Source organism: Aspergillus aculeatinus, assembly GCF_003184765.1.
Source record: "Aspergillus aculeatinus CBS 121060 unplaced genomic scaffold BO66scaffold_35, whole genome shotgun sequence".
NCBI classification, from domain to species: domain Eukaryota; kingdom Fungi; phylum Ascomycota; class Eurotiomycetes; order Eurotiales; family Aspergillaceae; genus Aspergillus; species Aspergillus aculeatinus.
Window position 1 is genome coordinate 42,172 of NW_020291504.1, and position 19,333 is coordinate 61,504.

At 54.8% G+C, this 19,333-nt stretch overlaps 10 protein-coding genes across 10 annotated transcripts; 9 read left to right on the forward strand and 1 right to left on the reverse strand.

Moving 5' to 3' along the window:
* Positions 1-588: 588 nt before the first annotated feature.
* BO66DRAFT_412859 (uncharacterized protein) lies at positions 589-1,800 on the forward strand (the record flags this gene model as incomplete). Its single annotated transcript, XM_025649380.1, has 2 exons — positions 589-1,343; positions 1,455-1,800. 2 exons carry the CDS (start codon positions 589-591, stop codon positions 1,798-1,800), a joined length of 1,101 nt encoding a protein of 366 aa, XP_025502100.1.
* Positions 1,801-2,625: 825 nt separating this feature from the next.
* Positions 2,626-4,346, forward strand: BO66DRAFT_440208 (pantothenate transporter liz1; the record flags this gene model as incomplete). Its single annotated transcript, XM_025651231.1, has 5 exons — positions 2,626-3,519; positions 3,584-3,769; positions 3,844-3,950; positions 4,001-4,140; positions 4,201-4,346. 5 exons carry the CDS (start codon positions 2,626-2,628, stop codon positions 4,344-4,346), a joined length of 1,473 nt encoding a protein of 490 aa, XP_025502101.1.
* A 1,593-nt stretch (positions 4,347-5,939) lies between these two features.
* Positions 5,940-7,252, forward strand: BO66DRAFT_412861 (2OG-Fe(II) oxygenase; the record flags this gene model as incomplete). Its single annotated transcript, XM_025649381.1, has 4 exons — positions 5,940-6,158; positions 6,192-6,340; positions 6,407-7,133; positions 7,196-7,252. 4 exons carry the CDS (start codon positions 5,940-5,942, stop codon positions 7,250-7,252), a joined length of 1,152 nt encoding a protein of 383 aa, XP_025502102.1.
* Positions 7,253-7,855: 603 nt separating this feature from the next.
* Positions 7,856-9,614, forward strand: BO66DRAFT_440210 (uncharacterized protein; the record flags this gene model as incomplete). Its single annotated transcript, XM_025651232.1, has 3 exons — positions 7,856-8,354; positions 8,735-9,124; positions 9,190-9,614. 3 exons carry the CDS (start codon positions 7,856-7,858, stop codon positions 9,612-9,614), a joined length of 1,314 nt encoding a protein of 437 aa, XP_025502103.1.
* A 585-nt stretch (positions 9,615-10,199) lies between these two features.
* Positions 10,200-11,068, forward strand: BO66DRAFT_327108 (carbonic anhydrase family protein; the record flags this gene model as incomplete). Its single annotated transcript, XM_025643930.1, has 2 exons — positions 10,200-10,647; positions 10,698-11,068. 2 exons carry the CDS (start codon positions 10,200-10,202, stop codon positions 11,066-11,068), a joined length of 819 nt encoding a protein of 272 aa, XP_025502104.1.
* A 371-nt stretch (positions 11,069-11,439) lies between these two features.
* On the forward strand, positions 11,440-13,957 carry BO66DRAFT_455321 (GMC family oxidoreductase; the record flags this gene model as incomplete). Its single annotated transcript, XM_025652080.1, has 5 exons — positions 11,440-11,458; positions 11,790-12,084; positions 12,215-13,127; positions 13,231-13,732; positions 13,836-13,957. 5 exons carry the CDS (start codon positions 11,440-11,442, stop codon positions 13,955-13,957), a joined length of 1,851 nt encoding a protein of 616 aa, XP_025502105.1.
* Positions 13,958-14,332: 375 nt separating this feature from the next.
* BO66DRAFT_412864 (FAD-dependent oxidoreductase) lies at positions 14,333-15,656 on the forward strand (the record flags this gene model as incomplete). Its single annotated transcript, XM_025649382.1, has 5 exons — positions 14,333-14,361; positions 14,413-14,550; positions 14,599-14,702; positions 14,761-14,864; positions 14,937-15,656. The coding sequence occupies 5 exons, from the start codon at positions 14,333-14,335 to the stop codon at positions 15,654-15,656; spliced, it is 1,095 nt and encodes a 364-aa protein (XP_025502106.1).
* A 95-nt stretch (positions 15,657-15,751) lies between these two features.
* BO66DRAFT_127072 (uncharacterized protein) lies at positions 15,752-16,753 on the forward strand. The gene has a single exon (XM_025641963.1). It carries the CDS (start codon positions 15,848-15,850, stop codon positions 16,676-16,678), a length of 831 nt encoding a protein of 276 aa, XP_025502107.1. The 5' UTR covers positions 15,752-15,847; the 3' UTR covers positions 16,679-16,753.
* Positions 16,697-17,454, reverse strand: BO66DRAFT_377590 (uncharacterized protein). Its single transcript, XM_025645761.1, has 2 exons — positions 17,273-17,454; positions 16,697-17,222 (listed from the first exon to the last, which is right to left on the reverse strand). The coding sequence occupies exons 1-2, from the start codon at positions 17,436-17,438 to the stop codon at positions 16,789-16,791; spliced, it is 600 nt and encodes a 199-aa protein (XP_025502108.1). The 5' UTR covers positions 17,439-17,454; the 3' UTR covers positions 16,697-16,788.
* Positions 17,455-18,548: 1,094 nt separating this feature from the next.
* Positions 18,549-19,322, forward strand: BO66DRAFT_440216 (uncharacterized protein; the record flags this gene model as incomplete). Its single annotated transcript, XM_025651233.1, has 3 exons — positions 18,549-18,777; positions 18,840-18,892; positions 18,948-19,322. 3 exons carry the CDS (start codon positions 18,549-18,551, stop codon positions 19,320-19,322), a joined length of 657 nt encoding a protein of 218 aa, XP_025502109.1.
* Between the last annotated feature and the right edge of the window lie 11 nt (positions 19,323-19,333).

Genomic DNA, 19,333 nt, shown 5'->3' on the forward strand with positions numbered 1-19,333 from the left:
TAAATAAGATACGGAATCACCAGTGCAGGTGGTTTTATTCAAGTAATCTCACTATCGTCCATTCCTCCCAGTATGTGGTGAATGCAAGCGTCTCGACTCGCTCAGTTGCCAGTTCCAGGATGCAAATAACCGGCGGTCGGATCGGCATGATGCTCAAATATTCTCCACGTTATTCTGAGCCGTTATTGTTCGGAGAATCATAGGCCTAGCCGGAGTGATAATCAATCCAACAAAGATGTACGGCCTTCTGCATTGATCTCTGCTGGTACAAGTAACCTTTTCCCGTCAGCTATTGATCTCTCGTACAATAAGTTGCGAGCTTGGCGAGTTTGTAGGAGGCGCATGGTGATCAGGCTTGACAATCATTCCTCCGTTCCAAGATATGCTCATAGGCACCAAAGGCTGCACAAAATGCGGTGAGGGCGTCGCACCCTGCATGGGACAACAAACAAGGAACACCAAAGACACGTCAGGAACCTTAAATTTGGACTCGAGATACTTAGAAAGGAGATCTCCAAGATTCCCCTTTCTACCTCCTCTTGTCATGAACCGCAAACCTAGCCTCGCTATTGCTTGTATTCTCCCAGCATGACAATCACGGCGGACTCACTTTTCGATGAGGTAGGAGCGAGCTATGAAGCTGCCTTTGCAGACAATGCGCCGCTTTGTGCCTTCATCGATCAGGCCAGCAAGAAGTTAGCCCCCAACAGTCGGGTGCTGGATGTTGGATGCGGCACCGGCAAGCCCGTCGCGGAGATCCTGGCAACCGCAAGCCATCGAGTGCATGGAATCGACATCTCCCCAGGTATGGTCAAGATTGCCACGTCGCAAGTCCGGGGTCAGTTTGAAGTGGCCAACATGAACACCTTTCACCCTTGCCCGTCCTATGATGGTATCTTTGCGATTCTATCGCTGTTCCAGCTCACTCCAGGAGAGCTGTACTCGATGATCTTCAAATTTGCCGAGTGGCTCAGCTTGGGTGGCCGCTTAGCCCTCGCGGTGACGCCCAGCACCGGACTGTTGCCGGACAAATGCACCTACGATCCCATCTGGGATTGTGTGAGGATGCTCGGAAAGTACTGGATGAGAAACTACACCAACAAGGTCTTCCATTCGGAGGATGGATGGGCTCGCCTGCTGCAAGCGGCCGGTTTGGTACTCGAAATGGAGCCCGTTGACCACATCTTTTGCCCGACTGGCAACCGGGAATACACGCACCCTGAGGCTCAGCACTTCCTCCTCGCAAGGAAGGTTGAGCCGCAGCCTTTGCTGGGCCCGTATCCAGTTCCAATTGCTGAAATGCCTTCAGACTGTGTCGACCATCTTGATATTTTCACCGATCAGTGAGCGAAGACTTCAAAAGCCTCTCCAAGGAAGTCGCAGTGAATGGAAAGAAGGTGCTTATCCTCGGGCAAGACAGTTGGAGTCAGTATGCAGGCTGTGCGGAATTACAGTCCCTGCCAGACATCACCGATAACCTCCCATATGCATGCACCTGACTCGTTTGATGTCATCGTTGCGCCCTGGACACTCGATAAGCTTCCGAGCCTCAGACAGGCCATCGAGAAGACGACCCATGTGGCACGTCAGAAAAACTCACAACTTGTCATCCTCCAGGGAGCTCCTGGAAATGAGGCGGTGATGCACCTGAACGCGGCCGCGCGCTCACCTCGAATCCGCCACCAAGGCCAGATTCTGCAGAAAGCGGCGCAGCTGTTGACAACACAGGGGTTCGGGCACATCTCTCTAAAGCGTGTTCGTGCACATTATGCATTCCCCGAAGAGGACTTGCCAACCTGATGCTCGGTGGCTGCGGAATGTTTCGGCCGCGATCACACATCGACAGCATCCGAACTATGAGGTCGTCAAGCACATCCTGACTGCGCGGCTGAAGCTCCAGTTTCAGGGCAGCGCACACGCGGTGGGAATGGACATGGTTGGCTTGATTGCGAGGTCGAGCGATGCGGAGAATTGACCGCTCGAGTTGATGAACAGTAAAGTGAATATATACTCACATAATCATGTACCGAGCGATCTTCTCGTATCTTCGTTGAGCTCATGTTCAAAGTATGACTAAAGGCCTCCTCCTCGGGTACAACAAATTGGAATAAGATTATATGAGTACGGGGTATCATGCGCAGCCCCTGTTGGTGGCCCGTTAGGACAGACGCTTTGACCCAGTCGCTTACCCGTCTTTCCTGCAATTTTCGAGTGGAAGATTACCTAGAACGTGGCCATGAGACAGCAGAAGTGAGGAGCATGAAGAGGGGAAGTAGAAAGCAAGGGGTATAATACCAGGTTTATAGGGCTGTGATCGGGGGTGTTTCCCGAACCAGCCCTAGTTTCGGGGTCTTCACATTAACCCTGGCCTGCAATTGAATCAACAAGTGAGCTCCCCGCGGTTTCATCCCGTATCTCCACTAGATCAATACTCCTAATGCATGTCGAAGCTGGGTGATTGGGTGGTGCTGGTGTTAATCAATGAGCCTTATCGCGCAAAGATCACGCCAACATGTCGTGATGCACCAAGGCTTGGCCTGAGCTGCCACTGATAAATCTATAACTCCGCAACATCGTCATCTCCCAAAAGCACCTGGAGCACGGTCAAAATACCCAGACAGAAGCATGGCGGACCACGGTTCAACCTTGAGTGCTACAAAGCAGCCTGACCCCAAGATAAGTCAGGTTGTGGACTCCAGCTCGCCACCGCGCCGCACGTTCCGCTCCTTCATCTGGGACACGGACACGCACCTGAAAACCCCCGAGGAACGACGCTTGCTCCTCAAACTCGACGCAGCCATCCTCAGCATCGGATGCCTGGGTTTCTTCATGAAATACCTTGACCAGGGGAACCTAGCCAACGCCTACGTCTCGGGGATGCAGGAAGAACTCGGCATGTATGGCAACCAGTACACCTACGCCGGGACCCTGTACACGATCGCGTATGCCGTGATGCAGATCCCCAGTACACTCATCATCCAACGCGTGCGCCCGAGTATCTGGCTCGCTGGGATGGAAGTCGCTTGGGGCGCGTTCACCTTCGCTCAGGCAGGGGTCCGGACCGTCCCTCAGTTATATGTGTTCCGGTTCCTGATCGGCCTCTTCGAGAGTTCCTTCTTCCCGTCCCTGTTGTACCTGCTAGGCAGCTGGTATACCAAGACCGAGCTCGCGAAACGCGTGGCACTTTTCCACATGACCGCGCCCCTGGGCACCGCGTTCGGGGGGTACCTTCAGGCGGCCGTGTATGAGAACCTCAATGGGGCGAGGGGGATCGACGGCTGGCGCTGGTTGTACCTTGTCTGTGGGTGCATGACCGTTCCTGTGGGTCTGGCGACGTTTCTGTTCCTTCCTGACACACCGTATACCACGCGGGTGTGGTTTCTATCGGAGGAGGAGCGCGAGCTAGCCAAAGCGCGCGTCAGCAGGGCGGGCGTCGCGCCGCCGGTGAAGATTACCTGGAAGACGTTCACAGGCGTGTTGAACTCGTGGAAGTGGTATGCTTTTGTCATTGGTTATGTGGTGTGTACTCGGCTCTTGTTCTCGTTAGCAAATGAGATGGTGAATTTATGCTAACATGTCACAGCTGTACGGCTCCTCCTGCGGCGGCAACGGCTACTTCGCCATCTGGCTCAAGTCAGAGAACTTCTCTGTGGCTGATCGCAACCTCATTCCGACGGGGACTTCGTTGATCTCCGCCGCGTGTGTGGTGCTGTGGGGGTTTCTGTCTGATTATACCGGAAGCCGGTTTGCTTGGGTGCTTATCCCGCTGGTGAGTGGACTGCCTTGTCCATCTGGTGAGTTAGCCTGTGCACGGTGCTGATGAGAGCCGGATATGAACAACAGATATGGGGCCTCATCCCCAACTGTATCCTGGCCGTCTGGCCCCACAGTCTTGCACTGAAGGAATTTGCCTTCCTGACCATCGGGATGCAGCTCATGACCGCAGTGTTGTAAGTTGTCCGACAATGTTGCACCTTCCACTAGGATACTGACGGTCCAGCTACTCATGGGCCAACGAAGTATGCGCGGACAACAACGAGCAGCGCGCGGTGGTGATCAGCAGTATGAATGGCTTCCAGTACGCGGTCGCTGCCTGGTTGCCGATTGTCATCTTTCCGCAGACCATGGCCCCGTCGTTTCGTGAGTGTTTCTCGATCATCTCGGGATTTGTCCTAGATCTAATGGTGTTGTGTTGGCTAGGGTACGGCTTCCCGGCCACGTTTGGGTTGGTGATAGCGGCCATCATTAGTGTGGTGGTAATACAGCTGTTTGTTTGGCGGGATGAGCGGAGGGCGAAAGCACGTCTGGCGAGTCTGGGATCGGATGATGAAGGGGTTGTTGTGTGAGGTGTGGATACAGCAGGCAAGTGGTGTTGGTGACTACCGCCATATCGAAGTTGTCGGTGCTGTACAAATATCCTTGAATTCCGTAGGTGTTAGAATCTCCATGCAGGAATATGGATTCAAATGTTTGATTAGCGCACGGAAGATGCGGAAATACATCCCGGCAACATCACCGTTCTACCGTCATATGCCAACAGAATGAGACCAGGGCTGTGTAACAGGAATCTGCACCAGGGAAAGCTCCGGCCTGCTGTCTTCGATAGCCATAGCTGAATCCATATATACAGCAAATAGCCCCCAGCAGCACCACAGCGGCTAATTTTTGAGGTCCTTAAAATCGCCGCCCCGTCAGCAATTTCGATGACCTGAGCGACTTGCTGACATCATGGTCAAACTCACCGGACTCGACTGGGGTGCTACCACATTGGTGACGACCTATTCTTCTACTATGTATACATCGATTGACCTGTCTGTGCATGTTGCATGGGCCTTGCCTGTGATGCTGCCCCCCACCGATGCAGGGGCTTTAGGGATACGTCTGACGGGGGCCACGCACCCACTTGGGCTGCACTCGGTACTCCCTCCCTGGCGGTGGTGAATTTGTAATGCTTGGCACGATCTGCTGATTTTTGATTTTCTGTTTGGTTGTTTTGCTTTTCTCCTGAAGTATATTGCCAATGGCGAATGCTTTTCCTTGGGGAGGGTTCTTCCACAGCTAAGGGTTGGCAGACCATACGCGATAGACAGTCACACTGCAGGCAATCTTTGGGGAGAAAAAAGGGAAGTACATCTGCGATCTTCCTTCTGCCAGAGGCAAGAAGAAGACAATGTCAGAATAGAGAATAGCAAAAAGACATACAACAGAAGGGATTCGCTGGTGGTCACCCACCCAACTACTAACCTCCCGGCGTGTGGCTTAAGTACGGCTGAGCGGACGGGAAGCCCTGTTTTCCACACCCTGTGGTCGTATGTGCTTGCTTGCACCTATTGCAAAGCTATATACTGCAGCAACGCAGTGAATCAACTCCTTATCCACAATTGCCTGTTCACATTCACCCAGTCATCCAACCAGTCAAGGAAGATGGTGGGAGAGATTGATAACCGACGTAAAATGAACCTGACGGCGGCCCTGGGGCCTTGGTGCCTGAGGTGCCAGCTCACCACCCGCCCGGCTGCCTAGCTGCCTAGCTACCTAGTAGTTCTCCGATAGCCTCAAATAGAGGAATCAACAAGCCTTCTCCACCTCCCAGAGGCCTCATCAGAGCCCCCTACCTTCTCCGTCCTGCATCTTTGCTCCTCTTCAACTATTCTCGGCTGTCCGACCATAATTCCATCTCACCTGTTTGTTCATTCATTCCCCCCCACACTTGGGTAGAGAACGATCATCCTCGACACGGTCTCGTGATTCGTGTCCCTCTTCATCGCGCGTACAAAGTGCGGTTGATCCTGATCGTCCACGCGCTCCTTCGTCTTCTCCCACAAGAACCTGTCCACATCTATCCCTGGGACCTCTGAGCACTCGCGCAGGGCAGAAGGTGATCCCCTATGGCAGAAATGGCATCATGTTGGAGTGATTCCGACACGGAGGATGAGATGATGGGCCTGCGATCCAGTCTACTGAATGCTTTAGATGCCATTGAAACGCCCGCGGCTTTTGCATCCTCTGGAGAAATTGGCTTTGTCGATCCAGGGGTGTTTGTCCACGGTATGGGTCCAATCTACCTCCCCTTGGATGAATCACAAGCGCGACAAATGATCGAGCAGGCGCATCAGGCCCCCTATGGCAAGGGAAGCGAAACGATCATTGATACCTCCGTGCGCAACACCTGGGAATTGAACTCGGGTTAGTTCGAACTGCGAAGACCGAACTGGAACACCTTCCTCGAGCGAGTGGTTGCCGGTGTCGCGCGGGAGCTGGACCTTGACTCGACCGTTCATGCCGAGTTGTATAAGATGTTGATCTATGAGGAGGGAGCCATGTTCAAGCCGCACACCGAGTAAGTCACATGCTCGGCCAAATGTCCAATCAGCTATGTCTCTAACAAACAATCTACGGAGTGAAGTACAGAGAAGGCGCCTGGGATGGTTGCGACTCTGGTCATTGGTCTCCCTTCTGCTCACGAGGGAGGCGAGGTGGTCGTGAACCATCGCGGACAGCAGAAGACCTTCAAGTTGTCCAACACTCAATGCTCCCATGCAAGCTGGTATTCAGACGTCGTGCATGAAGTGCTTCCGGTCACCTCCGGGTATCGGTGGGTGCTCACCTACAATCTTGCCCTGGATGCTTCGCAACCGCGTCCCGCGGGAGGTCTCCAACCACCAGACACCTCGCATCTTTACAAGACCCTCAAGCTCTGGGTGGAGCAGGATGCAAGCCTCGGCCCTACAAGCCACTTCTGGTACCAGCTCGACCACGAATACACGGAAGCCAGCATTTCCCTCAGGGCCTTGAAGACGCGAGACCTGGCCTGCGTTCAGGCGCTATACGAAATCTCCACCATGCTGCCCGTGGATATCTTCCTCGCCGTTCTAGAAAAGATAGAGCACGGGACCTGTGATTATGATGAGGACGATCTCTGGCGGGACCCGTACAAGGTAATGTATTCAGAAGGCTTAAATCATTCCCTGGTGGATGTTACGAGCACCACGTATAAGGTCAAATCGCTGGTCGACCTTGATGGGAAAAAGGTGCTTCGGGGAAGGACGCTAGACGCCAAAAGTATTCTCCAGGCAGATTGTTTCGAAGATGTTTCCCCGGAAGAATCCTACCAAGGCTATTTCGGAAACGAGGTACGCCGACCGGGTTCCTCCCATCTCTTCACCACTGGCGTCGCTGATAGTATCTCGAATAGGGGCCGGATGTGACGCATTGGTACCGAGTGACGGTAAAACCTCCTCTCACCATATAGACACGACGTGCTGTGCTGATCTTTGCAATAGGCAGTGGCAGTGGTAGCTCGACGTTCGACCGCGTCGTTCCTTCCAGCTGGTCTGCCGAAGAAGTGATGGATGATGACGATAGTTCTATTCGCCTAAGCCTATTTTTGCATAGGAGCCCGCATTTCGAGTATGTAAGCTATGAAGATGTCTTATCGGCGTAAAACCATACTCTAATATTCTAACATGTTTCTTGTTTCAATCCATAAATTAAACTGAATTAAATTATTTTTGTACTTCTTCTGATCCAGGCTTTTTTATAGATCTGATTCGTAGTTTGTTTAGAATACATAAAGCAATTATTTTTAATCTAAAAGTCCGATACAGAAGTAATAGATATAGATCTATATTCAAAGCTAAATTAGACTAATTTAACTATATAGAATATATTATAAAATTTTGAGTAGACTTAATTTATTCTAGGTCTATCGAAATAAATATCTTTAAATAGAATATATAGCTGTAATATAATTTAAATCTAAAGCCTTTAAGATATAGTAGGAGTCCCAATTCTTACTGTCACCCGAAGCCTAGCCGACGACGTTCTACTACTACGCCATCTGCGTGGCCGCGGCATGTTGTACATGAAGAATGAGGATAACATCGAGTCAACTATCAAGTACTATGCTAAAGTTGTGTTAGTGCCGGATGCTGACCCGCTCTGGATCAAGACGCTCAAGGAGCTCGTGTTTGGGCTGTGGAGAAGGAGCGAAGAGAATCCAAGGCCGTCGTACCCCAGCGGTCGAATCTTCGCCGACGAGACAATGATCAAGATCCTCAAGGCCGCCTTCGGAACCGAGGATTCAGCGTTCTTCGAAGAAGCCGCCCGGTGTCACAAGGGCAAGCTGGCAATGGACTTCTTCGCTTGGGCTCAGAAGCAATTCGCGTGTGGTGGAAGTTCCTTCGCTAAAGTGCAAGACGGATATGACTTCGGTCTGCTTCGGGTCGGTCTCATCTGGCAACTATGGATTGCATTCTACGGTCCTCGCCTACCCATACTTCAAGCCGAGACATACAGCAGTAGCGCGCTTGGTTCTCCGGACTCAATTCATTTCCGACAAATTTCGGAACTGGGTGCACAGTGTTCATAGTCAAATACTAAGAAATAATGCCGCAGCTGGAGCTGAATCAGCAAGACGGTCATGCTGTAGTAGGTATAGCCAGAATTTATCACAACCTTTCCTACCTTTTAACGTGATACGTCTTATTATCTCGCTCCTTAGCTTGGTTCTGACTTGGCACAAGTATTGCCTACTCCCTTAGTCAAAAACACCGATAGGGTCCCATTCTTTACCCTCGGCTTCCTCTCCCAACTCGACCAGCAATTGGAAGTCGGCACGTTTCCCAAGGAAGAAGGATTCAAACCTTACAGAGAGATTGCCTGCGGGCTGCTCAGTCGAATGGACGTCTCCACCTTTAACGTTCATGAAAACTAGACCCATCTGATACGCTAGCGTACTATCAACGACTCCGAGATCTGCAAAATAACAAGGATGTGGAACTCGACCAAAAGACTGGCCCGGCCACACCAGAAGAGACACTGGCATTTGTCGAGTCACTGGTTCGTCACAGTCTCGACAATGATCTGATCCAGACCTTCTGGCAAAGGGTCGTCACCGGAGCCCCCAGCATAAGCTCATCCACATTCCACTACCTCCGGCTCCCCTTTATGCCTTCCTTCCTGCCATTCTGCCAACAGAGCCCTGCTCACCCATCCGTCGCAGGCTTCAGCCAGACGCTTGTGGCGATCCTCTACGCCTACACCAGCAACTACTTCGGCCTGAAGCCCAGCCGGCCACCAGCAATCTCGTCCGCCCCACGGTACAATCCTGTTGCGGCGACTGGTACGATATCAACAGCTTCCTCCGCGACCCCGTCAATCGAGTATGGGTACAGCCCATGAACAAAGAGCGTCGCGCGCATATCCATCAGAAGCTCGACCAGGCGCGCGTGGACTGCACTCACGAAACGGACCATTCTCGCTGGACCAACGCCAAGTTGGTGGTGACCAAGAACTTTGCCCAGGTGGGGGATTCCCAGCTCGCGTGGCAGCAGAGGAAACTCGAGGCCAGTAAGCAGATCCAGAGCTTTGATCAGGTGCGTCTCGCAATCCTGCTCCCAGATGACTACGAGAATATCGTGCGCATGCGCGCGCTGGATGTCCCGTCTGAGCAGCCTGTGGCATCGAGATCGGAGTCTACCCCTGCATCGATGAGCCAGCAATATCAGCCGGGCTTTTGCAATTTTCCACCCGCACCCAACGTGCCATTGCTAGCTGGGATGAAGAGGACAGCGGAGGAGGCGGACTTCGTAGATCTGACGTTGGATGATTGAGCACGTCGTCAATTGAGTGCATTTATAATTTCTTCGGCGGCTGGAATTCGTGGCGCGATCAGGGTCTTGCTGGCTGGAACCTCCGAGTGATTTACTTGGTTCGATTTACAGAGACACATAATCTGTGAAGGCTTGAGAGCGATTTGATCTGAAGGTGACTACAATGACCCGTCTGTTCTTCGGCAGACTTCTCGCTGGACATTGACGCTGGTCCCGGTACGCAAGCAGAGTAGCTCATGATTAGATTGATTTGAGTGAAATGTCAGAACAACTAGAATAACTGGAACTGGCTGGGGCTACTTTGTAGACAATCGAGATCCTTGATATTCACTCCCGTTGTGTGAATACTCTGATGAAGGATGTCATCATTCCGCAGTTCCACATCGCCGCGGGACTTACATTCACACATCTACAGTGACTGAAAGAAATCAGAATAGCGGAAATTTGATGAAGGGCTATATACATTCACACAGAGACCCGGAAGTAAAGTTCTTCCAGAGGATCTTCCGAACATAAGGCGAAAGAGCTTTGATATCACAACCTGGAACATGCCACACCTACACGTTCGTCCACAAAGCATCCACCATGAAGCATCTTACCCTTCTCCTCGTGGCGACCACAGCCTACGCTTTCTGCATCAGCGAGACCTTCCTATTCCCTCGCACTGCCGGTGATCAAGCCGCCATCAACCTCTTCAACTACACCGAGCTGGGAGGACCGTTCACGTGGCACCATATAAACAAGGCCAACGCTGCCTGCTCGCAAGGGAAGCATCAATCCCCGATCGACGTCCTCAGCGAGGAGGTTGACTACGTCGCATCCAGCAGCCTTGTACTCGATATCCCCGCCGCCGATGAAGCCAAGATTTCGAACCTGGGCTCAGGTCTAGAGGTAGCACTGGCGCAGGGCACTCTCAGTGTCAGCGAGGACTACCAGTACCAGCTGGCCCAGTTTCACTTCCACACACCGAGCGAGCATCGCGTGGACCAAGAGTACTTTCCGCTGGAGGTGCACTTCATCTTCAAGGACTATGGTAAGCTACAACCCAAACGAGTTCCTTCGAGCCAGGCCTCACATCACTAGAAACCAATATAGCAGTGGTAGCCTTCCTCTTCCAGCTCTCCTCGACCGGCGAAGCCGTTCACCCCTTCGATTCCATCTTCAACCATCTCGATGACGTCGACAGGCCCGGAACATACACGGAGACCGGATATCTCGACTTCAAATACTTGACCGCGCATCTCGAGACCCACGATATCTACCGATACATCGGCTCCCTCACGACGCCTCCGTGTACCGAGGGTGTGGCCTGGTACATCAGCGCTGAGCCGCTGCCGTTGGATGTAGTGAGCTTCAACAAGATCAAGCGGACTTTGAGGTTCAATGCTCGCTTTACTCAGAACGCCCTTGGTCGGGAGAATCTGCTGAAGGTGGCTGTTCACGCGGTGGATTAGAATTTCTGGAGGAATGCAGCTAGAACAAACGGCGAATTGTGGAGCATGGGAGATATTCTGGCGAGAATTGGGTTGTGCGCTTTGACTAGCCTATTGAAGATGTTGTAATCGTACACTCAGAAAACATCAGAAAACAAACAAATCACATACTGACCTGTGCTTCTAGGCTCTTGACATGGGCACTAGGATAGGAGGTGCAGTTCGGACTGTTATATCATCTCCGCAACGGGATCTCCATCACGTGGATGTTACGTTATGAGAGAATAGCTTCGGACCATCAGGAAGCATCTCTTGAATCACAGGAGTGTCGCCTGGAAGGGCATGATTCTTCAATTTGCCATTAGAACTACGATGCTCCAGACTGATCAAGCATGTGCAGTTGTCTCACCAGTGTGATAGAGGTGACACAGCCTTGAAAGCCCCGGGTGTATCATATGCCATTCAGGCATCGAAGAATAAGCCGGGCACAGTAGCATTGGGCGATCGCTCTGTCTCCAGATATCGGATGTCTGCACACGACGTACCATATATCACCTTTTAACCTACTACGCAACGTGCTACGCGTGAGAGTCAATACTCAAGCCCGCGGATTCTTTATAGTGGCCTATAGAGCTGACCTCCCGCATCGTCGTCATGCTTTCGCTCAGAGCCCACCTAACCATTCTACTGCTCGCCCTTGCAGGATATTACGGAGCGGAAACCAAACCACATAATCTGACAGAGGGGGTCTTTGGGGTCGATGCTAGCTTTGACTATGTGGTTGTTGGCGCCGGGACGTCCGGCTTCACGCTGGCAGCACGACTCGCGGAGCAGAAGCTGAGCGTGGCTCTCGTCGAAGCCGGCGACTTCTATGAGGCGGTTTGGCCTGTGGCGAAGATTCCAGGGGCAGTGATTGTCGGCCTGGGATCGAGTCCGACTGCAACCACTCCAATTGACTGGAATTTCATCACGGCCCCCGTCCCTGGCGCGAACTACCGCCAGGTACATTATGGCCGACACAAGACGTTTGGGGGTTGGTAAGAGGACACTCTTCGCCCGACTGTGTGTTTGAAAAGTATGTGGCCACGACACTGACTCCGTCTAGCTCAGTATGCAACGTGATGGTATACCAGAGGTTTCGAGCCACAGAGTGCCCATGCCATTGAGCCATGGATTGCTAACCGATCGCAGACCCGATAACGGCTCCATGCAACGGTGGGCCGACCTCGTCGAGGATCAGAGCTACACGTTCGATCAGGTCCTCCCTTTCTACCAACGAACGGCCACCTTCTACCCTCCTCAGAACGAGCTTCGACCCCCCAACGCCTCCGTGCAATACAACCCGGCCGCATACTCCCCGGCCGGGGAGCCCCTCCAAGTATCCTACCCGATCGACAGTATCCCATTCTCCAGCTGGATGGTCGGCGGAATGCAAGCGATTGGCATCAACGAGACACAAGACTTCAGCAGTGGGCATTTACTAGGTGCGCAATGGTGCCCCTTCACCGTCCGCCCATCGGACCGAACACGGAGCAGTTCGGAAGCTGCTTTCATGGGCGCCGCAGCGAACAGCGACCGTCTGGCGACGCTCACTCTCTACAAAACCACGATGGGGAAGCGGATCCTGTTCGACTCCGACAGGAAGGCTACCGGGGTGCAAGTCCGCACCGGGACATCAACGTACACCCTGCACGCCAATCGGGAGGTGATCGTCTCGGCGGGGGCCTTCCAGAGCCCGCAGTTGTTGATGGTCTCCGGCATCGGGCCCTCGGAAGCCCTAAGTCAACACAACATCCCGCAGCTCGTCGATCTCCCCGGAGTCGGTCAGAACATGTGGGATCACCTGCTCTTTGGTCCGTCATACCGGGTCCGACTCATCACCGGCACGAATATCGCCAACAACTACGCCTTTGCGGCCGAGCAACTCGCCCTGTATTTCTCCGTGCGGCGGGGTCTCTTCACCAACCCATCGGCCGATTACCTGGCCTGGGAGAAGATCCCAGATCCCCTGCGCCAGCGCTTCTCCGCTGATACATTGCGTAACCTGTCATGGTTCCCGCCCAGCTGGCCGGAAGCAGAGGTGCGTCTCCCCATCAACACCCCTAGCCCTCCCCCCCGGCTTCCCTCCGCTCCCTTCCATCACCAACTGACTCTCTCTCCCCTCTCCTTGCCTGAGAGGACAGTACATCTCCTTCCACATCTTCATCGGCGACCTGGCGAACCCGCTGTTCGACCAACCCAGAGACGGATTTATGTACGCGTCGATGATCGGGTCGCTGGTGGCGCCCAGCTCGCGCGGGACGGTGACGCTGGCGTCGAACGACACGGACATCCTACCGATCGTGCAGCCGAACTGGCTGTCGACGGAGGCGGACGCGCAGATGGTGGTGGCGATGTACCGGCGGATGCGGGAGGCGTGGCACAGCGCGGCGATGGCGCCCATCGTGATCGGGGAGGAGTACTTCCCGGGGCCGAAGGTGCAGACGGACGCGGAGATCCTGGCGGTCATTCGGCAGACGGTCATGACCATCTACCACGCGGCGTGCACGTGCAAGATGGGGACCCGGAACGACAGGATGGCGGTGGTGGATCATCGAGCCCGCGTGTTTGGGGTGAGTGGGTTGCGGGTCGTGGATGCGAGCGCGTTCGCTATCTTGCCGCCGGGGCATCCGCAGGCCACGTGTTGTGAGTTTTGTCTCTTTCGCTAGCCCAGTGGTTGCCTTTCGATTGTGCAAGGGGTGAATCGAAGGTGTAAGGCTGTTGTGGATCAAAGCTGATAAGTGGGTAGATATGCTGGCGGAAAAGATCGCGGCGGATATCCTTCATGGTCCTGGAAATGGGGACGGGAATGGGGACGACGGCGACGACAATGGGGACAATGGAGGAAATGGGGGAAATGGGGGTGGATGATGCTCTCCCGTAGATCACTGGGTTGGAATCTGTGTTGTGGTCATGGCGAATGTTTTGGATGACGGGTGTTGGCGGGAGAGACTTTTGACACCAAGGCAGCGAGGAAATGAAGCTATTCAACTTGTAGGATCTCATTAATGAGATTGAAGTTAGGTAGTGTACTGTACTGTACAGTACCGTCAGTATGTAAGGCGAGAGAAGGATCGCGGGGAGATAAGATCACGTGATCTTATCGGCCTATCGCCTGGTCACGTGCCCATCGCGATCGATCTCCACCCGCGCTGCTTGACTTATCTCCATCCCGCCGTAATCGGTCTCGTCAACACTCGCGAATCATCCATCCATCCATCCATCCATCCACCAGGAACGGAAAGCATGGCAACAAACACTATCGTGATCGTTGGGTGCGCTGCTCGGCCCATACTGGAAGCGCTTTGCTGATGATGCCATCTCAGGGCAGGCGTCTCCGGACTCACCACCGCCTTTCTGCTATCGCAAGACCCGACCAACTCCATCACGGTGGTCGCCAAACACATGCCCGGGGACTATGACATCGAATACGCGTCTCCCTGGGCCGGTGCCAACTACTCGCCGTACGAATCCCCCTCTCGTGGCTCTACTACACTACTGACACATTATAGAATGGGTGCAGCTGGTAGCAACCAAGCCAGATGGGAACGAGAAACCTGGCAACCGCTGCAGGAGATAACGGAGAAGCACCCAGAAGCCGGCATCCACTTTCAAGGTATCTTCACCCACCCTCTCTACCCGCCAGTGTCGCTCCAGACCTAAGTATAATTCAGACAATGTGATCTACAACCGCATCAAAGATCAAGAGACAGCGACCGGCAAGAACTTCGCTGCCCTCATGAACGCAGAGCCGTGGTACCGCGACGTCGTCCCCAACGTGTGTATTTGACCGCCACCCCCCCCTCCCCCCCTCCCTTCTTCTACACCATTCCACTAAGCCACAGCACAGTTCCGATCCATGCCCAAAGACCAGCTTCCTCCTGGCATTGACAGCGCCCAGACCTTCACTTCCGTCTGCATCAACACCGCAATTTACCTCCCGTGGCTCCTGGGCCAGTGTCGCAGAAACGGAGCCATATTCAAGCGCGCAGTCTTCAAGCACATCACCGACGCAGCACAGGCCCACCACTCCGGACGCCAAGCAGACATCGTGGTAAACTGCACCGGTCTTTCCTCGAAGACCCTCGGGGGCGTGCGCGATGAGACGCTCTACCCGGGCCGCGGACAGATCGTTGTCGTCCGCAACACGCCCGGGAAGATGGCCGCCCTGTCCGGAACAGACGACGGGGAAGAGGAATTGTGCTATATGATGACGCGCGCCGCCGGGGGCTGCACGATTCTAGGGGGCTGCTACCAGCAGAACCAGTGGGATCCGCTGCCGGATCCGAATCTCGCGGTGCGGATCATGCGGCGCGCGATCGCGGCGTGTCCCGAGCTCGTGGCGGAAGGGCAGGGCATTGAGGGACTGGACATTGTCCGGCATGGGGTGGGGTTGCGACCTATACGGAAAGATGGACCACGGGTGGAGCAGGAGTCTATAGGAGGGGTGGCGGTGGTGCATAATTACGGGCATGGCGGGTTTGGATATCAGGCTTCGTTTGGATGTGCGGCGGAGGCTGTGCAGTTGGTCGAGGACAGTCTGCGGCGGAGGGCGCAGGCGAAGTTGTAGTTGTGCTTTACGCCCATTTGATGCGGTGATAGAAGCGTCTCGTATCGACACATCCCGGGCCCACCCGCTAAGCGATATCGGTACTAGTATGATCTGTTGCTTGTGCCCTGCCAGGCTGAGATTCCTGGGTATATGACTTCCTTCCTTGCCTATCAATTATCGTCCAGATAAGATGCCCCCGAGTCCACATCATGGGCTTCTACAAATTCTCCTATCTCCCAGCAGAGCTGCGAACACAAATCTGGGAGGACAGTCTTCCGCAGAAACTTGGTCGTCCCATCTACCGCTGGAAAGAGGGGTGTTGGCAGTTGAGCCCCTGCGACCCAACCACCGGGGCTGGACAGCCTACGCTCGAGTTCCGCCATACGCTCTTGCAGAACGTACGGATGGACCTCCCACAGGTCTTTGTGAATCGGGAGGCGCGGACTATTGCCTTGAGATGGCTCCAGCGCCAAGGAGCAACGATCACAGTCGATCCAGCGCAGCAACCCTTGACGGTAGCACGGGTGTTCGACCCCATCCACGACGCGCTGTACATCTCCTCAGGCGCATCAGAGGATTACCTGCATTTCATCCTCGAGCCGTTCGAGCGACTGGAGGAGCTGGAGGGACAATCCGTCACCACCATACCGCCGGCCGTCCGGCAGATCGCGCTGGCCAGAGAGCTGTTCGTCAACTCTGCCGGCCTGTTCCACGACATTTTCCGCCATTTCCAGCACATCCAAACAGTCTACGTGATCGAAGACGTACCGCCGGATCTGGAACAGCCGATGGAGAATACGCTTCAGGACTGGTGGGAACTCGAACGTACCACTGGCGTGCGGATTTCGTGGGACTTTACTCGGGACCGGTTCACGCGACCCCTGAGTGATGCAGCCGATGACCAACGACTGTGGGCACTGCTCAAGCGGGCCAGCGTAGGGCTACGCCGGCAGTTGCCACCGGAACTGCAGGCTGTTTTTGAGGTGTATCCCGTTGTCGCTGTGCGAAGAGGAGCACAAACACCCAGATTAGACCAATGAAGTACTGTAGCATCAGCTGTCACGCAACTCCATTCCACGTACGAACCAATCAACTAGACGACTAGACTTAATATGTCCACACCAACCCAACACCCGATCGAACCATCGACTTAGCGAACAGCCTGGATCGCCGCCTCAACATCCATGAAATCATCCGCCCGCCTGGCCGGCCGGCCCCAGCGCACGATCCCCTCGCCATCCACGGCCCAGAACCCCCCCGCCTGCCACCGACTGCCGCTCTCCGTCGGCCGGTTCCAGATCCCCTTCTCGCGGCCCAACTTGACGATATTCATCAGCGCGCTCGGGCTCATCACGTGACTCCAGGAGGCCACCCCCGAGCCCCAGCGCGCATACAGTCGCCGCTCGACATCGACGATCACCCGCACCGGAGTCGATCGAGACCCCGACCCAGGCGCTACCGCCCCACCCACCGCCTCCAGCCACCGCGCCGTGGAGGGTGCATCGCTATGCGAGACCGCGACGAAGTCGAGCTGCGGGTGCTGGGCGGCTGCTAGGCGGAGGGTGCGGAAATCGGATTCCGCCACTGGTGATCTCGTCAGCATGGTCGGAAGGAAGGGGAGGAGGCAGACGAACCTGGACATCCGCAGTGGCGGAGAAAGAGGATGATCGTGGGTTGGCGGTTGGGGTTGGGCAGGGGGAGCTCGGGCGATGAGGGGGCGGGGTGGCCGAGCCGCGGCGGGGTGGACACCTCTACGGTGGACGGAGCGAGCCAGGAGGAGAGCTCCTCGGTGATGGTCATGATGGACTGTGCTGTGTGGATGCGGTGATACTGCGGTTCGATGTTGCTATTACTTCGGTGGTCAATGATTAATTGATGGAATGATTGATGGGTGGATGGTGAAGGGGTGAGTAAGCTATGATGCCATTGGTGGGGGCGGGCACGCGGGCGGAGTTCATCCGAGCCGAGCTTCTTGCCCTATCCATGAGCGGCAATGTTACTTACGGGTGTATTTACACTGAGTATTGTGAGTCTTCTGCCTGGCTAGCGGTAGAGAATGCGGGGTGCAGAAGGATTGGCACTAAAGCACTCAATCGTGGCCCGGGGCTGCATCCCCGGCTCGTGTTGAGAGGCTGACCTTATTTCCACTCTCCTTGGCGGAGCTGGCATCATACATGAATTTCACCGCCAACCAGGATAATTCAGGGGATCTTGAGTGTGTTCACTACTAGGATACCTCGGTCAATGCATCAGGGTTAAGTAGTGCAGACAACTGCTGCCATCGATAGCTGGCACGGCAGCGGGATAGTTGCTCAATAGTTCGGGACCAAAGCGAGGAAGCGAGGCTGCTACATGCGACAGATGTGCACTAGAGACCCTGGCTAAGGATTGCACTACCGGCTTTCTAGTCTGATAGGCCGCTAGAATGGGCCAATGCGCCGCTATCAGTAACTCTAACTCCCCCTCGTGAGACGGCCATCCACCCTTACACCTCGGTGCTTAATTGAGATCATCGGCCCAAGACAGGCGTCAAAACGCTGCTTAACGTAACCGCTCTGCTCTCCACCAAACAGCTGCACTTTTCGTACTCTGCAACGACCGCCAATCCAGTCAACCCGGTCTTAGCACCAGGGGATCAACAGGACTCGCCAAATCGACTTCCTTGGCTGCAACCCTCAATGGCCAGGGGACTCGTATTCGCAGATTAGCCGCCAGGAACAAGCAAACGCGATGCAGGGACCTCGTATCCCGGTGCTGGAGATATATTCTGGCACGACCAACAAGGCCAACGGCAGAGAACTATAAAGGCTGGGAACTACGCCCCCTGCTGCTCCTGTCCCAATGTTCTTTGTCCACCCTGATTTGTCTTCACCTCCACTCGTTCAATCCGTGTATCCTCTGTTGGTCAACATGCGTCCCTCTTTGCTTGTACTTACCCCTCTCTTGGTCACGGCCACCACGCACGGCCTCACTCAGCTGGAGGCTCTGCATCTTCTGAAGCGCCAAAGCAGCGGCAACGGCGCCTTCATCCCCGGTACAACAACCGTCTCCGACTGTCCGGAAGGCTCAATCCTGTGTGGCACCAGCAACACCTGCTACTTCCCCTCGCGGGGTGACACTTGCTGCCCAGGCGGGACCTGTACGTGCCCAGTATCAGCCTCCTCCGTTCCACTGTCAGCTAGCTAACCGACACCCATGCAGGGGCCTGCCCCGGCGACTCCTTCTGCCTTCAGGACCCCTACTGCTGTCCCACCGTACGTTCACCCATCCATCTTCCCATGCAAGACCATCGAGACTGAGCAGGTGTAGGGTCTGGACCGCGAAACCTGCGCCCAGCAGTACGGCGTGACCCTGACTCCGACCGTGTCGAGTGCCGCGGACGTTCCCGACACCACCACTCAACCGACCTCCGCGCCCTCCGCTCCATCCTCTTCCTCCACGTCCGTCGATGAGACACACAGCAGCAGCAGCAGCTCGACTTCCGTCCCTGTCATCCCGACCACAACCTCGAGCACCTCCGCGGGCGCTCCGTCCTCCGTGCCGACTTCCACCCCTGCTGCGTCTTCCCCCGCCACCGCCACTCCGTCGACTGGACTGTTCACTGGCGGCGCTGTACACGCCCGAGAGATGGCGGCCGGTGCACTTTTGCTAGGCGGAGTGGGAGTGATGGCAAATGTTCTGTGAATGAGCTTTAC

Bases quoted from the DNA above. Each gene is read 5' to 3' on its own strand.
- BO66DRAFT_127072 (XM_025641963.1), top strand. From the start codon at position 15,848: ATGGGCTTCTACAAATTCTCCTATCTCCCAGCAGAGCTGCGAACACAA.
- BO66DRAFT_377590 (XM_025645761.1), bottom strand. From the start codon at position 17,438: ATGACCATCACCGAGGAGCTCTCCTCCTGGCTCGCTCCGTCCACCGTA. The intron at 17,223-17,272 runs GTTCGTCTGCCT...CGAGATCACCAG, and splicing joins CCGCCACTGCGGATGTCCAG to TGGCGGAATCCGATTTCCGC.